At 41.2% G+C, this 18,432-nt stretch overlaps 1 protein-coding gene across 1 annotated transcript in view; it reads right to left on the bottom strand.

Annotated features, from left to right (window-relative positions):
* The window catches only part of pde1a (phosphodiesterase 1A, calmodulin-dependent), a 50,998-nt gene extending 39,277 nt beyond the window's left edge, over positions 1-11,721 (bottom strand). The window contains exons 1-2 of the mRNA XM_035411597.1: positions 11,372-11,721; positions 6,741-6,767 (exon numbers count right to left, since the gene is read on the bottom strand). Coding sequence (XP_035267488.1) covers positions 6,741-6,767; positions 11,372-11,469 — 125 coding nt within the window. The 5' untranslated portion in view covers positions 11,470-11,721. The remainder of the gene's footprint in view (positions 1-6,740; positions 6,768-11,371) is intronic.
* Between the last annotated feature and the right edge of the window lie 6,711 nt (positions 11,722-18,432).

The following is an 18,432-nucleotide window of genomic DNA, read 5'->3' as shown; positions in this document are numbered from 1 at the left end:
ATTTCCAGCAACCTAAAATTCATATTTATCCAACAAATGTTTGCCTTTTTCCGAATTATTATGAGCCAGAACAAAAAAGTGTCATTTTTCTTTCACCAGTAAAGGTAAGTCAACAACGTTGTATTTCCAACATGCATTTATAAAAGAAAAAAACCCTATTTCGTAATGGAAGTTGCACACACTGATGGCTAGCTCATTAGCTAAATCCGCTAGTATTAATCATATACTACAGCCTATGCATTGATCTGAACAGGCTTCACTAGTTAGCCATATAGCTCACTAAGACAGCGGTAATATAAGACAATTTGGATACCACACACGAGATATAGATAGGCACTAATGTTGGACACTTCATGTGGAAAAGGTGACACTAGAACAGAGGAATTAATACAGCCCTAAACCAGTCTCTATGATATGGCTGACACTTCCTCCACAAAAATGAGAATCTTACTGTGCATTCAAATACTTGTGAAGATTAATTAGCAGATAGCCATTAAGCCATCTGAAATGAGACAAAGTAGTCTGTCTTTTTCCTAAATGCAGCTGGCCAAATATATATCATGATTATTCCTGGGCCTCAAACAGGACAAAGCGCAACATTTAGCCTGGCACAGATCTCCAGCAGTACTGCAGGAGGAGAACTATACAAACTGACAGTTTTCCAGGGGTCTCTGTGCACCCAGGTTAGACCATCTGACATAAAATGAGTCCCAAGTCAGTACCTGTTGGACAAGCATAGTTGTATTCTCCTGTGACTGGCTCCTCAGATAACCAATGAAGCACAACTCTGAGGCTTATCTCTAAGAGCATAGTTTTGGGGATGTCACTGTGAATTTTCAAATATGGCCACCTGACTGCCTGACACATTGCTTTTTTGAATTGTTTCAACATCTGGGAATTCCAGTGATCGATTCAGGAATGAAGCCTTAGATTATGTGACCAAAGGCATCATGCTTTTAAGCCCAAAGATTACATTCAAATACCAAAGATAATGACAACTTCTCAGCCTAATTTCCAATCTTTTTGTTTTGGGTAACCGAAAGATAATGTTGAGAGCAACAACATATTCAGGCAAATCTTAAATTGAACCCACTGTAGTTATTTATTTAGTTTGGATTGAACTGAATTCCAGTGTGCACAATTTTATTAAATGCTTCTTCAAACGGTGTCCAACCGTTTTTTTTTTCTTTTCTTAACAGTATAGTCAGGAGACTCCTTTACACATCTACAGTGCATCCACCAGGGAGAACTAAACAGCTACTCTTGACCTGTGCACTGTGGCAATCATTGTTTTAAAAGAAAAATGTGATAGAAAGTAAAATATGTGATGAATGAAGTTAAAAGTGTTTTAAAAGTGGTTTTTCAAGACAAATGAAAAAATTAGGAAATGCTAAAACAATTCACAAAACACATTAACAACTTAAAACACAACATTCCACAAAACAAAATAAATCTGAAACCGAGATATAATTTTGCAAACATAAAATAAATAAAATTACAGAAAAAACAACAACCACTTAGGAACACAACAACATTTCATAAAACACATTCACAGTTAAGTAAACACATTTTCTTGAAACACACTCACAACTTAGAGAACACACAACATCAAAACATAAAACAAAACAACATTTGTCAAAACAAATCAGTAAATGTGAAAACACAAGAAATATAACAGAAACAAATGAACATTTCACATAAACCAGAAAGGGTAGGTATAGGTAAGAGTTGCATGATCAGATGCATTTGTGGAAACAGCTACTGCAGCTAGACTAATGTGAATGCATATAGCACCATAGTTTTGAGCCAGAAAAAGATAATATAATGTGCTGGAGCTTCTTAATAAAATGACACACTAACTGCAGAAAAGCAGTCAGTCCAGCCTATATTTAATAATAACATCTTAGTGCATTTGAGCAAGAATGCAGTTTACCTTTCACTGTTGTTTTGTCTGACCTGATCTCACAGTAATACCAGACTGGTCAGCACAAAATTGTACATTTTCCAAGCAGTATTTACCCCATACCCAAATGCTTAAACAGTTTGTTACATTTACAGAAATTGCCTGCTGCTTGATCTCTTCAAGAATCTATCTGTGTGTTAGACCTAGCCAGTTCCTGTAGAATCCCAATTGTTTCACCAACATATATGTTTTTATTGATTCTGAAATGTAATGCAAATAATGAAATGCTACAGTAACTGTCAATTTTGCTATGGTTTATAAGGAGTTTTTCAGACACCCTATTTATGGGCATTTTCCATGCTATTCAGAGCTTAAATGAATACCTGTGTCTGATGAAGAATGTAATCCATTGGAAACAGAATAAATATCTTGATAGCAACCAACTTCACTGAATGTATTAAAATGATAAAATCCACTAGACACAATTTTGTATGAAGGGACCTATGAAACCAAGGACGTGCAATTGGTGGATCAGACTCCACATTCCTAAAGCATCCTTCATTTAATCTCCAGGCCTCAAAGATTTCTGTTAACGGCCATTTTTCTCAGCAGTGCTCCTCAATGCATTCACAAGAAAAATAGTCTCTTGTCTCCTGGGATATTAGCTTTCAATTTGGAGTGCTGATTTTGAGAACGCTTTGCGACACCCAGCTGTTAAAAGGCGGCTTAACTGGAATTGCAGCACGCCAGTAATGTAGGCCAGTAATGTAAATCTTAAGAAACAAAATGTTTCATTATACATCTTAATGCAGTTGAATTGCACAGGTTCTCTAAACTCAAGTCTACAACAAAGAAGTCTACTGCAAGCTTAAGCTGACTGTACAGCAGATATTAATCAATAAACAGAAAATGACTCAAAACAGAACCAAGAGAACACAGAATGCATGAGACAGATTTGACCTTGTATACTGCCAGCAGTGTGAGGTATGAGAGAGTGGGTGGCATGTACAGCTGCAGCTGAGCTTTTGTGAGTTCAGTGGGACAGTTCAGTGATGGCACCTAGTGGCAATATAACTTTGCTTCCCCTCAAACGCCATAGCAGGCCCTAAAGTAACCTCCAGAAGTATAGGGAATCAGTATCTGAGAAAATACAGCAAAGCAGAGGGTAAAATCAAAGAACTCTGCAACCAAATTGCTGTCTTTACAGTCAACACACTTTACTTTTTTTTACATGTAATAGTAATGCTACTGTGTTTAGGGTTAAAAAAAGACAACCACTAATCCACAATTAATTGCCATTCTGTTCACAACAGGGTTTCAATAAAGAAGACAGGAGATGCATTTCCTGTCTGTACTACACTCAAGATAATGCGTATCATATCAGAAATAAACCAATCAACCCTGTTCATCCAAGGTTTGGTGAATCATGTCAAAATAACAGCAAGTAATTGAAAGTGCTGACAAAGACATTTGGTTCTGTCTTGGTATTATATTAAAGAATACTGTATATTGTATTATGAGAGGTTGTAGGTTAGATAGAGGTTACGGATGAGCTCTGCCGTTGGACCCTTGAGTACGGTACTTAAAGTGAAATTCTTCAGTAAATATAATTCCAGCTGTATAAATTGGTGATATGTATATTTTGCATTTTGTATGAACAAAAACTGTGTAAAGAGAAGAGTCTGCTGTTTAAAGTCTCCTAAATGCTGTGATAAAGTATATTTCATGAAAATATTTATTCAGATTTCAGTGGCTATACTATCAACTGAAGACACTGCCATAGAGACTGATTCACAATAACTGAAATGTTATATGATATATCACTATGAAATTGTTTATGAAATGCTGTCAAATAATCTGTCCGTCAAAAACATGAAAGTGACTGGCTACTTGGCCCAATGGTGGCTATTGCTATATGCCACAAATTTTGTAAACACAGGGAGTCTAGCATGGGATTTTCTTGAGACGTTACACATTTCCCGGATGGAGATCAACATCAAATTGCCTTAGTCCCGACTACAGCATGCTCTCTCACGCCTTAGTACAGTCCCATGCTAATGCCAATTGCAGTATGCTTTAAACGCCACCTAGAGGATATTACAGTTGCATTCTACCTAAACCTGCTGCTGACCAGCTTTTACAAAAGTCTGTTCATACAGAAAAATAATTCTGTATGTTCACAATTATTTATAGCATACTTCGTTCATGGCTTTTGCCACAAATCTGCAATTGGATAGTACTTTTACACAAAAATATATTTTGTTGAAAACAAATTAATGAATATGCTACATGTGGTCCCATTTGACTGTATCTCCAAAATGGCTGTCCTTGATTAAATTCAAAATGGCTCCATTTAATCGTTATTTTTAAAACTATGCTGCTTTATGCTCAAATAATTTATTTAGATTTCACCACATTACTAATTTAAATGGCTGGCTGTGTGTTACATGCATTTATGTCAAAGTTTACTGGCATCATTTATTTTTTTAAGGCCAATATATTCATTTAAGAGACTGAAATGATTCAATTACAGGCCAAATTCAACTTACCATTGCTCAACATCTTTTATGCCTATTCATTATTCTGTTGATTGACAGACAATGACTCATTTCAGATTGCCAATCATTTCCCTAATCAGCATGTCATCATTGCAGTGCTCAATAAAGCCTGTGTGAGTGTGTTTGTCACAATTAAACCCACATTCAGGTGTCCTGAAGTCACATATTGACCGTGTGTTTGGCCCAGGTGGGATTAAACAGGTACCAAATCCATACTATTAATTGAATACTTATACAAAAGTCACCACGATTAACTATAGCAATTAATGCATAGATAGGGGTGTCTTTTGACCAAATCTAATTATCAGTTTCATATGCTATTCTAATGCCATTAGAGACCAATAATCATTTGTAATTACAACATTTACATTAGTTATTGGGTTAATCAAAATTAATGAATACAGTAGCCTATATAGGATGTGAGACCAGGACACATTTCATTTTGTTAGAGTTTATTTAGAAGAAAGCTTTATTTCATTCATCTGACAGAGACAATGCACATTAATAATTGTTCTGTAAATGAGCTGGAGTTATCCAGGAAAGCTAGTCATCCTGGCTACACGTTTCGTCTGTGGAAGGAAGCCAGAGCACCCAGAGGAAACCCACACAAACACGGGGAGAACATGAAAACTCCATGCAGGGAGGATCCAGCTGGGACTCAAACCCAGAACCTCCTTCTTGGGAGGCAACAGTGCTAACCGCTGCACCATTGTAATCATTACAATTGGAGGAATTAGCCCATGTGAAATATTTAAAAAAGATTCTGTTATCTGCTTTTGCTGTACCTGCACCTTTAAACCACCGAACTCCGCACAGGAGCATGCACACAACGGTGAAGAAAACAAACACTAAACTTTGAGACTAGCAAGAGACATGCTGAGGGTCAGTAGATACGGAACTCAGATGTGCATGCTACAATCAAGACCTTAAACTTAAAACTTAATATGAAGCTAAAACTGTGTTACTGCAGTAGCCTACTTTGGGAATCCATTTTAATACACAGGTGCATACTAAAAACTGAAGGCATGCTTTAATTGACCCAGGGAGAGAGTATTTTTTGTTCAGAATAAACAACCTCTGCTAGTACCTTTCAAACCAAAAGAAAGAGAGTTTAATTTACAGCCCTGGAAAATCCCATGGCTGTTATCCAAGGCACTTTGCAAGCTGCAACATCGGCCCGTATTAACAATCTTGTTAACTTGATGTAACCCACATGCAATTAGCATGTTGCTTCCAACATATCTGCATCGCTGCAGTGGTGCAATGGCTTTCACTAGCAACATGATTAGAATGCAGATGCAAAGTGCTGTCATGAGATTTACAGATTTAGTTCAAATGCAGAACCCTAACGCCTACATGGCAGATAGTCGAGAGAATTTAAGCATAGATGGAGGGGTGACTGTTGAAAAGCACCTCTCAGTGAGTGTTATATAAATGCATAAATGCAGGCAGCCCACTGGAAGAGCATCCCACAGCAGGTCCACTACACTGTGTGCATGAGGGCCACTTGGCTACATTAGAGACTGTAGAGGGGATTCATGTACAGACAAGGGAGGGGTGGTACAGACTCATTTAACCCTCTCCACACAATAAAAAGCTACAGTACTGCATCCTATAAGCCCCACTTCTCAGTTTAGAACACTGAAACATGCAATAACACTGCCCCAGAGTCAAAGGCAACAGGGCCACATTTCAGACATCACACTGTTTACAGTCAAGCACACTGTAAGTGTCCCAGTCTCAAACATCCATTGAGGGGTACAGAAGTGTCAGTGTTTGATTACCTTGCATTACACGTTTGAATCCATATAGGCCACCAAGCAGAGATCAGGTGTATTTATGGTTGGGCATGTTTTGGATCACAGTTAAGGTAGAGGTTCATTTATAATATGCGTATATACATGTGTGCGTGTGCATGTGCAGGTGTGTGTGTGCGCGCGCGCATATACATGTGTGTATGAGTATGTAAAAAATATTTCAGAAAAACAAGTGAAAATGGTGTTGACAGATTAATTAGTAGCCTCCATTCTGAATATCTGTAAAAAGAAATCAATGTCCTATCCCTGCATCAATGGCTAAGTGAATGTGACAGACATGTAACAGCTGCGCTGACAAGAAAATTGTTCAGCAAAATAATTTTTTGATAAAGCCAGGTCAGGTCTGTAAAGACTAAGGAGGATTTAGATATTGGGCCTGTGAAATGATTTTTCCAGAAAAGTGCCAATACAGTCACGTGCATCCTGGCTGGATAAGCAGTCATTTCGAAGCAACTGGCTTACCTTTGCGAAGTGCTTTTGTACTTCTGCCTGAAAACAAAGATGGACTTTCATTAGATTAGCATATGAAATAAACACATTACTCATTTACAGAATTATTTCTTCAATTATTAAGAAAATTGAACATAATATTGGCAAATTACATACAGAGATGTGTGCAACAGATATTGAAAAGCTTGCAGCTAACCACCAAAAAATAAAATGCACTCCCATATTCTGCTCTCTCTTTCTGTCGCTCACTCATTCTCCCCCCATCTCTTGAAGGACAATACAGACATAATCACTTTCACAAAGACCATTTCTGGATTTTGAATTATTCATTACACTAATTGTTTGGCCATACAAAGGAAAGCCATTTGTGCAGAGCACAAATAGCCATTTAATCCATAAGAATGAACGTTAACACAGCTAAAAGGTAATTGGACAGAGTTTTATTTGAAGCATTAAAAATACTTTATGCAGTTCTTTAATAATATTATCGTACAAATTGTTTATAATGGAGTGCAAAGACTGATAATTTGAATTTTTTACAAACACATTTTATTTTACTGCAGCAAAACTGGAAGCATACATAACATAATAACATTTAGTATAACATTTTTTAAAATCTTTCATGAGAAATAAATTAATTTCTCATGTGATTTGTTTTTTGTGTGCTAAATATTTCATAATTGTACTTGCAATATACAGTTCAGGCAGGCAACTCAAAATTTGAATTAAGCAATATTCATTGAGATTTAAAGTGAATGCAACTTTGGCATTATCATTATATCCCCTCCTGAGTATGTTTCTCTATGGCCTGCACCTTTAAATTGGTAGGAACAGCGTGCAGAACAACAGATGAAATACAGTCACATCTTTTGGACTTGCAGGCGATTTGTTGGAAATGAGCTGATACACACCTCCAATCATGCAGTACAGTTTCCCCAAACTTGATACACAGCTAAACCTGTGTGAGCTAGAAGGTACTGTACTTTGGAGTACAACACTGCACTGTTGAAAATTAAGGTATACTGCAATTGACCCAGTGCCATTGAACACAATTAACCCTTAAGATCCAAAACAATCAAGCCAATGCTAACACTCTACCACTAACAATGCTAAATTGCTTGGGAAGGAAAAATAAAAATTCCCAGGTAGAATTTTAATGCACCATTTGCCATTGTTATGTTTTTGTTGTTTTTTTCTCATTATAAACAGACTGCAAACAAGAGTTTTGTTTTTGGAAGCTTTCAAGTAAATGAGTTCTTTTATTATTTAGCCCAATATAAAGTGCATTGTGTGCCAAGGCATAGTAATTAATTAAGCACATTTAGCTTCATGTGTATGCAGACCGCATTGGCCGGAATTCTCCAAGGTTGATGAGGAAATCATTTCCCGCCTATATTTCATTGCACTCATAGTTTGAGAGAAGAGTGTGCCAGCTCGTAAAAATGTCTTCCTGTGCCGCATACAACTGCACCAATCGAAAAGGTTTGTAAAAACAAATAGAAAACCTTGAAGCCTGTTTATGTTGATGTAATACTTTATATGTTAGTGACAATATGGACCAGTGATGAGCCTGCCTATGCCAAGTCTTTTACACTGTGCAATTATTAAATACGCATTCACTAAATGCCTACCTAGCTGGTTATGGGACTGTATTTGTTTATTCATTGCCGAGACTATATGGTTAAAGTCGACAGTTGCCATGCATTTAATGTTCTTTTCTGAATTCAATGATAAAATTTAGTCTACAATATCATAACAACTAATGGCTTCTGCTCAATGGGAGACCATGTTATGCACTTGATCAGGCAGCACACAGTAAATAGGTGTCACAGTGTGATATGTATTATGAAATACTGTACATTACACTGAACACTAAGCAAAGTAACCACAGATTGAGGTTGATCGATCAGGTTTTATTAGGCTACCAAAGAAGTCTGAATTTACATAATTTTCAATACAAGGGTATCATAATATTTTGCTCTCAGAAGAGGCTGTTTCCAGTCCCATCCTTGGATTCACTGTCCTTTTTTGATATTCTCCATTTTACAAAACATTTACAAGTAGTCTCACAGTTATGTGACTGCTAACCCATGCTCCTTTACCCTCTGCAATCCCCCACCTAAGCTGTGTAGTCACAGGGGCTTCAGAGGAGCACACCGCGTACGTTTAGATCAAGCAAATCGCAGGTGCCTAATCAACCAGAGGAGCTGCTCTTGTGCAGCGATATGGGGGCCCTGTTGACAGAAGCCCTCCTTGCTGGGCTGATGGCCAGCTGGTACCAGCATAGTCAGGGCTCAGGAGCAGACCACAAGATGCATTACTACACTGGAGCGAATTGCTACAGCAGAATGATCTTCTTGACAATCCACAGATAAATCCTTAAAGCCAAACAGGATTTATCATAAGCAGTTATTCACAACTCATTTTTGGGACACTATCTGGAGTAAGATTCAGAAGGCCTCCACAGTGTCATTCGAAGAAAGGTTCTCTCCGTGAAGAAGCAAAAATGAAGCCTCTGGCAACGTGCTTTATAAACGGTTAATTTAGAGCAGCATAGCTGGGAGGTGGGGGAGGGGAGGAGGGGAGGTTTCTGTCTTGGAATCAGATGCCTGGCTGGTCGGCAATTTCTGTGGCTGAACCGACTGGAGCCGCGCTGGCAGGGTGGGCTGGCAGGATGGACCGTCTGCTCTGCTCCATGGCAACGCTCCTCCGGGAGCCGCAGAGGGATGTAACGGGGATTAGGCTAAATGAATTCCTCCCACTTCCTCTGTGCAGAAAAAGAAGAATCTCGGCCCCAGGGTCACTGTGCAGCTGAGGAGGGTACGGTTCAACCACAGATGGGTTTGGATGCAGTAAAGGTGGCTTACAACACAGTAAAATAAAGCTAGAGTGCAATTACAGGCACTCTGCCTCCTCACGGGGGGCTTACATAGCAGACGATTGTATCTGAATTGGTCAAAGTTTTGGTCTGAAGCCCTTTTTCAAGACATTCAAGATGCAGTGGTGTCAACACATGCAGATTAAATGTAAATACTGGCTGGCAGGATGTTACACCACGATTTCAGTTATTCATGCCTGGTCACATCCACAGTTAACAAAGAATGTTACACTCAAATATTATGGACTGTCCTTCAACCACTTAGAGTTATATGCATCCATCAGTCCAGCTGGCAACACAGCACGCCATGCAGATGGACTGCTACCTCGCTGTTAGCTTCTGCGCGCGTCTGAACGAGAAAACAAACTTCCTATTGCATGCGTGCATGTACACAAACTGTACATTTACACATGTGCTGCACGTGTACACGCGTGCACTGTTCATGCGTACCTTTTTTTGGTGTGGGGCGGGGGAGGGGGCCTGCCCTAATCGCGCCCTCTGATTCCGTCTAACCGTAGTTTCGTAAGGACTCTAAATGATTAAACAGTGCGAAGTTGCGGTGACGGTTTATACCTGATTACATTAGCGCACGCTCTGGTGAGCGCGGCTGTGGTGCAAGCAACGCAGGAGGTGCAGCAGCAGGGCTCTCAGTCCACAGTTCAGTTATGCCTTTAATGAGAGCCAACCACAGGCAGTCCACTGTTCAAATGTTAGATCTGTTTTCCCTCAAAGTATTAGCTCTGATCTGAAGCACTGCCTCACTCCATCTTTACCAGAGGATTGTGTGAGCGAGGCACCGATTCAATCCGCCAGGTTATGCTAATACTTCAGTCACCATACCAACACATTCCTTTCACGTCCCTCTGATGCGACCAGTGCCATATTCAACACAGCTAATTTATTTATGTTATATTCTGTGGCAAAGCAATCATTAATTGGACTCTATAGCCTGTTACCTGCAATAGATAAATGCATGACCTTTATAGTGATTAATGTAGTTAATTAAAATGTGCTGATTGAAAGAGAATGTAGGAGTGAGACTTCGCTGAATCTGAGCCCGGCTAAAGTAGCAGATGTGTAGCATCAACACCAGACACCCGAACAGCAGAGAATAAATTCTGGTGTATTATCCCTCTCCAGCTGAGATATAAAGAATAACCAAACACTTTATGTCTCAGCTGAAGAGGAATAACACACAATAATAAAAAATGTAACAAAAAGGTGACTTTTGAAGTGAGAATGTCTGAAATGAGAAATACACTTGAAGCTCGCAACAAGTTGGAAATATGGACACCGTACTACTGGTTATTGATAAACAAAGCCTCCATGCACACACACACTCACACATGCAGAGTGAGAGGGAGAGAGAAATAGAGAGAGAGAGGAGAGAGGAAAAAGAGAGACAGACAGAGAGAGAGAGAGAGAGACAGAGAGAGAAACAGAGGAATCAACCAACATTAAAACATTAAAAACAGGTAGATTTTTTCTCACAAGCATTTCATGGTAATTAACCAAGAGGTACCACATGCGTCAGGATTTGTCCAGTGACCAGCAGCATCATTGCAAGTATCCTGACCAAATTATGTTACGATCTGCTCAAGCCAATCAAGAGTTTGCCTCACATTGTTGCACCCATTTAAACAACAGTGAAAAAGCTTAAATGCTTTCACATTAACAACCTGTCCTCATCTCATTTACCAAGTCACAAATAGCATGCACCATTTCTGCCTTCCCTGCAGAAGTTATGCGCGAGAGCTTGACTTACATCCCCTTCAGTCGCATCCACATGTTCTCGGTCTGCTTGGTCTTTGGGTACTTTAAGGAGCTCTCCAGATTGTCCATGTCGCTGACGAGAGAATCCATGGTGAGTGTCCTAAGGTGAGACGGCAGTTGCCAGGTGCTGCATCGATGGAACGGATCGCCTTTAGAGCATCTCGGCTGGCACTGAGTCCATGTGAGGCAGCAGCTCCGGTTATTTCAGCGTGTTCAGACTGTCAGAGCACAGAGAGAGGAATGCACTCCCAGCAGCAGTGCAGCATTCACAGGGACCGCTCTCCTCTCTGCTGTCAGATGGTCAAATCAGTCTCCCTCTCTCCCCCCGCTTCCTCTCTCCCCCCCTCTCTGCCTCTCTCTCTCTCTTTCTCTCGCTCTACGGTACCTCTCTGTCTGTGTACTGTTAGCAGGAGCTCTTCACACACAAGAAGCTCGAGCACCGCTTCTCTGTTCAGCCTCTCATCACACAGGTGGCCTTTACAACATTATGTACTCTGGCGCACGTGCACACATACTGCTGCACGTGCGCATAAACACACACGCCCTCGCACAAATACGCAAACTTACACATATGCTCCCCCACGCGCATTCATACACACTTATACGCATGCTCATACACACACCAAAACTGTCTCCCCCACCCCCCACACACACTCATACATGTTCTTTGAATGACTACCACTGCCACTGGACAATCACCATTAAGAAGGGGGGCTTACAATGGGTCCTTGGATCATAGATTAGATCAGAGCTATTATACAGATTGGATGAAGAAAAACAGCTGTACCACCACCCCCTTGCTAACAGAGTAGTCCTCCAGTGCTAGAGGTATAGAAAATATGTTTGATCAAGTCCAGTCCAGGGACTGAGGAGGCAGTAAAAACCTGTGGCCGTGCTAGGCCGGGCTATTCCTTTAGGGCCAGCGGTGAAAAATCCAGGTTCAGAAAGTAAAAGTCCTCCCCAGTATTTTGTTTCAATCACCAGGATGTGCTAAATAGCACAATACTTTAGCCAGGAGGTAGAACTAATGAAATCAGTTAGCTAGAAGCAAAACATGGTAGGATTTTTACTTTCTGACCCACTGGACTTTCCACCTTTGCTTAGGGCACCTCTGGAGTTCTACAGGGAGGCATCTGAGGGCAGTCAAGTGTCTGCTAAAACAGAATTTGGGCCTGTTCCTTCTTCTCTTCCTCAGATCACCTGAGGAAACACAAAAGGGGCCACTTAAGCAGGGACCATCTGCAGAATCTGTGCAAAACCTTTGATGGTTCTTCGTTTGAGGGGCACAACTGTGAAGAAGCTTCCCTCCACCTGCACGCAGTAAAATGTTCGGTGTTAATTCAGCTCTAACAGAGCATACAGGAGTCTAATAGGGACCATATGTGGACTGTAAGAGTTGATTTAACACTGAACATTTCCCTGTGCACACAGACGTCAGCCTCTAATCCCCCACTCTCTGCTGGACGGGGCAATGGTTGATGAAAATTTCATGATTGTTTGTAAAGCGCATAAGCATCCCAACTGATCAGTCGGGCAGGGAGGGGGGCAGGGGTCTGCGTGTGGGGTAGGGGTGCTCGAGCCGGCTGAGATTAAACGGGAGTCATCTCCGGGAGAGTGGAAAGCCAAAAGCCAGGTCTGATCCAATCGGCCCCTTCTGTACGCAGAGACAATTTCATATCAGATTTACCTGCAATGTTGGGCATGCCTTTATCTGCATATTCAGAGTTTAAAGGTTTCCGTTCCAAATCATGATGGAACAATATTGCTGATAATATTTAGAACTGGCTTTTGTGATGATTTTTTAATTTTATTTTGTCTGACAATGACTTTACATGCACTGTGTTATATATATGTGCTATATAAAAAACTCTTCCAAAGACTGAATTGTAATCATTTCCTTGAGGTCTGTTTTCTAATGAATTACTGTACCGTAATCATTTTAAAATTAGTGCGGCACAACAAGCAAAGAGATTTCCTCCATCAAATTATTGTGGCAAATGGGCCATTAAAAAGAGCCTTTTACTCATCAGTTCTGTCTCTGGAATCCATTTATTTTGCTCTATCTGTCACTAGATCAAATGAAAAGGAAATGTCACAAATTCGGTTTCAAACTGATAACAACCTTTTGTTGCTGGGTCCTCAAAAATGGCCGAACCTCACTGCCACAACATTGCGAGGGAAAACAATCCAGATCTCTCTATTTTTCTTCATTAGGGTAAATGGGATTAGCAATGTTTGCACAAAAAAAGAGAGAGTAATGTGTTTTTCCTCAACGAGCTCATCTTTCTCCTATGAAGCCATTTAAATAAATTAAAATTATAAACCATGATGGCGTGCTCTCTTAGTGCGTCTGCAAATAAAGCATTATTCATCTTTGCCTTCTGTTCTGAAAATGGTTATTGATGGGGGGGTGGTTGTCATGGCAACATCCATTTCCATGTTGCTCAATGGGCTGTGCTGGGAGGGAGTACCGGTGGAACAGTGGACATGTACTGTACCAGAATGTCTTGTTTTACATTAACGTGCAAACCACAGCAACAGTGAGCTTAAAAACTGGGGCAGAGAGAGGGGGAGACAGGGATACTGGGACTTGGTTCACCTGCAGCACTGTTTTTTCCCCTTAGACAATTAGACTGTGTTCACTATGAAGGAATGCCCTGAAATATGTTCCTGTGTCTGTGGATAGAGGAGGTCCAGAAAGCCTGTCATGGCCGCAGGTTCGTATTACTGTCCTTTTGGGGCTCATTGTTGAGTTTGTATCCTTTCAGGAACCCCAGCTGTCACGGACACATCTGATATGGAGCACACCTGCTGTCCCTTCCTGAAAAAGCTACCCTTCATACATGTCAAGAACCTTTTTTTCACTGCAGATCAGAGACTTTTATTTCAACTTTATTATGTCCACTGCGTCCTCTTTTAAGCACCATATGGAGTCACTCCACATCCGACATACACTAACTAACCATGGCAACAGACACACAGCCCTTATCGGCTAATGCCAGGTGGTACTAATGTTTCCAGTATCATGTTGTTTAACTTAAGACTTCTTGTTTGACTGCATGGAATGAAGCTGCTGTTGTGTGATGAGGCAGAACACCCTGTGGACTGTATAATCCTCAATCCTCTCTCGGGGCAATGCTGTGATGAATTGTCCTTTACACCACAGGACTCACAAGCATTGGCTTGGTCAAGATTTGTCTTAATCTGGGGGTACATCATTGCACAAAGATAGGAGTATGTGGTCCTAAATCTAATGAACAAGGAAATCCAAGAGCCAAAACAAGGTCTGCATACTGACTCTTGAACACCTTAAGCAAGGCCATCTCTACACATGAGGGGGCACAAAAAATATTTTGGGGACCCCTAAAAAATGTACTATATGACAAATATCATGCTATCAAAGCCAGATAATTTTTCATTAATTTGTTTTACTTGTAATAACATAGAATACTACTTTATTTTGTGGTTATTACGTTATCAGGTGGATAATTTTCAATTAATAATTTGATGACTTCAATGAATAATCTAATAATTAATGAAAATCACTGTCATTATATATTGTCTAAGTCTCTCTCTCTCTCTCACACACACACACACACACACACACACAAATACACACAAGATAATAGAAGTACACACGGAGATGCCAGTGTAGCCTTTAAGAGGGGAGCCAAGTTATATACAGAAGCATATACTCAGTACATTTTTGAATTTCTTAAAATCTGTCTACATATTGCAGCAGAACCAGAGGGGTAGTGCTGGATGGGCGCTATATGCCTTCATGCTGGCTCCATTCCCTGGATGCCTGGAGCGATGCGAGAGTTGCTGGAGGAACACCGCAAACTGCTGTCCTCCATGCTGAGCTACAACAACTGAAAGCACACCAAACCGCTGTGGCTACCAAACCAACCACTTCAGAACCACACCCCATTAAGTTCCTGCCCAAACTTACTGAGCAGGACAACATCGAAGCCTACCTGCAGGTGTTTGAACAGACAGCTACAAGGGAAAGATGGCCAAAAGAAACACGGGTGGGTCTTCTAGGCCCCTTCCTGGTGGGCACCGCCCAAAGCGTATATTGGGATTTGACACCGGAACAAGCAGTTAATTATGAGCTAGTGAAAAAGGAGATAGTCGCTTTGGAATAAGTTTACAGTCAAGAGCCCAAAAGTTCCATGATTAGACATTCGACCACACCCTCTCACCAAGAGTCCAAATGTATGAGCTGATCCGCATCACAAAGTCCTGGTTGTATGCAGATACAGAGGGCACCTCAGTGTTGGAGCTCTTAGTTATGGACCAATTCCTAAGGGCCTTACCAACGGACATGAAGAAAATGGCAAGCCTGGCAAATCCTACAAGCATGGACCTGTTGGTACAAGTAGTGGAAACCCACCAGGCCACCAGTCGCCTATTAAAACCAGAGAAGAAGGAAAAGGAGTCAGCGGGCCATACAGAGAAGGGAAAGCAGGATTGGAGGCCTACCAGAGAAAGGACCCGAGAATCCGAGGGGGAGAGAAGACGGCGTCCTTTCTTAGACCTAGACCAGTGGCGCTGCTTTGAATGTGGTGAAACTGGCCGTTTAGCTTGGAGTTGTCCAGGTAGGGAGGAACCAATGCCTACCGCTCTATCCTCTGACAGCCCCAAAGGGAAGGAGTGCCACCTGCTGACCTCATGCTGGGCCCACGAAGAACATACTGCTCCTCTGCTTCCCATCAAAATAGATGATAAGGACACAGAAGCCCTCCTCGAATCTGGGAGTATGATAACCCTGATTCAACCAAAGTTGAGTGAAAAGCAGCAAAGCTTTTCGGTCCCTCTCATGTCTATTTCCTGTGTGCATGGTGACACCAAGGAGTATGTCACCTACAGAGTACACATCACCACCACTAGGGGGGAGCTGTGAGATGGTGGTAGGGGTTGTACCTCATCTTCTAGTGCCGGTTTTGTTAGGAAGGGACTGCCCCCTGTTCCCGAGGCTCTGGGACTGTGCCGGAAGCGCAACCATAAACCAGAAGCTAAGGAGTCAAGGTAAGAAGGGAAGGAAATGTGATAAAGTGGCAATGCCTGTCACCCATCTGCCACAAAAAGCTGAGGCCCCCTGCCCTGCCGCCATCTCCCCAAACAACTACTCGACTGAACCATGCTCTGAAGGGGGGAACAAAGGAAGACCCCTTCCCCTTTCCACTCCTGGACTCAGCAGAGGAACAAGGGGGCACCGATGTGATCCCAGGGGGTACTACCTTAATAGGATAATTTGAGACAGCACAACTGACCGATTCTAACTTGTTACATGCTGGTCCCAAGTGAGAGTGGTGGATGGACGACCGGTGGAGGGGGCGAGTGAAGTAACTTATCCTCATTTTGCTATATGGAAGGGGCTCTTGTATCAGGTAGTTAAGAATGAGGTGATCAAGGAGCTGTTACTGGTACCTGCTCAACATGTTAACACAGTCTTACAGCTTGCCCACTCACATGTGTAGGGGCCCACTTGGAAATGGAGAAGGCGCGAGAGAGGATCTTGAACCGATTCTTCTGGCCAGGAGTAAAGAGGGCTGTCGAGGATTATTGCAGATACTGCCCGAAGTGCCAAAAGGTGGTGCCAAAAGTGCACTATAGGAACCCGCTGGTCCCCCTGCCCATCATTGAGATGCCTATCGAGTGGATAGGCATGGACCTGGTGGGGCCCCTAGTGAAGACTGCCAGGAGACACCAATATATCCTTGTTATAATGGATTATGCAACACGCTATCCTGAAGCTATTCCCCTATGGCCTCCAAAGGTATTGCGCGGGAGCTCGTCATGCTCTTTAGCCGCGTGGGGATCCCCAAGGAAATCCTCACAGATCAAGGTACCCCGTTCATGTCAAGAATCATGAGAGATTTATGTAACTTATTAAAAATCACTCAACTTAGGACCTCCATTTACCATCCTCAAACTGATGGTTTAGTAGAAAGGTTTAACAAAACCTTCAAACAAATGTTGAGAAAGCTGATTGATCAAGATGGGAAAAACTGGGACCAGTTGTTACCATATGTGACGGGTGCTGGAGGAAAGGTCCGCAAGTCGCAAATCTTGAAATTGTGCTAGGAGGCAAAAAAGGTTTTTAAAATTTTTTTTTTACTGTTTTCCTTTTTTTCATATTACGAAAGTTAAAGTGTTGAAGAAATCACTCAATAGAATAAACAACATTTTTAGGGTCACTAAATACTTATAATTTGTCAGCAAAGTCGGCTTGTTTTAGTGATTCTTACAGCCGGGTTTTGGAGGCGTGATGAGGGTGCAGTTTAATTAGCATGTTTGATTTTGTTGGCTATTGTCACTTTGTTTCGGTCAAGCCACTGCCCATAAATAAAGCCGTGTGGTAGTAGCCCATGTTTGTTTACTGTGTGAGGTTGCTACAATGGCGGATGCTCAATCAGTAGGTGAGAGTATAAGCTTTCTAACGATGTATAACATGTCTAATTTTGCTTTTTGAATAGCGTTTTATAGGTTAGCGTAACCGAACATTTTCTTACCATGGCATTCGCTCTATATATGGTAGCATTAAAATACGTTGCACCTAACAAAACGTTGTCAATGATTTTTCGTAATTCCTTGGAAAATACCATTATTATTGAGGACTTCTGGGCATAGCTAAGCCATATGTTTGCTGATAGACCTATCTGACATCGTTTTCTGGAGCAAAACAGAAGCGGATAGAACTGTCATTGATTTACTGTCTCTGTCTCCATCTACTGAACATAGATACGATTTCATCATTGCTATGTAATTATTACTGCTCAAAATATTTCGGTTATATACGTTATTTTAGAAATTGAGTGTCTTTAAATAGGTTAGTGGTATTATGTAATTTCTTACAAAATTATGAACATAAAGTAATCTAAGCTAGTATTATAAATGGTACAAATGTATTGCTTCATTTAAGACATTTTTCTAGTCTCTGTGGTGTTCACATCTGGAGTTATAAAGCTTTAAATAGGGTAACCCCTAAATGGGCAAGGATTGATAGGTACTCTAGTGGGGGAGTGGTTGGGGTGGAGTTAACTAGCT

Source organism: Anguilla anguilla, chromosome 3 (assembly GCF_013347855.1).
Source record: "Anguilla anguilla isolate fAngAng1 chromosome 3, fAngAng1.pri, whole genome shotgun sequence".
NCBI lineage: Eukaryota > Metazoa > Chordata > Actinopteri > Anguilliformes > Anguillidae > Anguilla > Anguilla anguilla.
The sequence above is the reverse complement of the archived record's forward strand: the minus strand, read 5'-3'. Positions and strand labels throughout refer to the sequence as shown.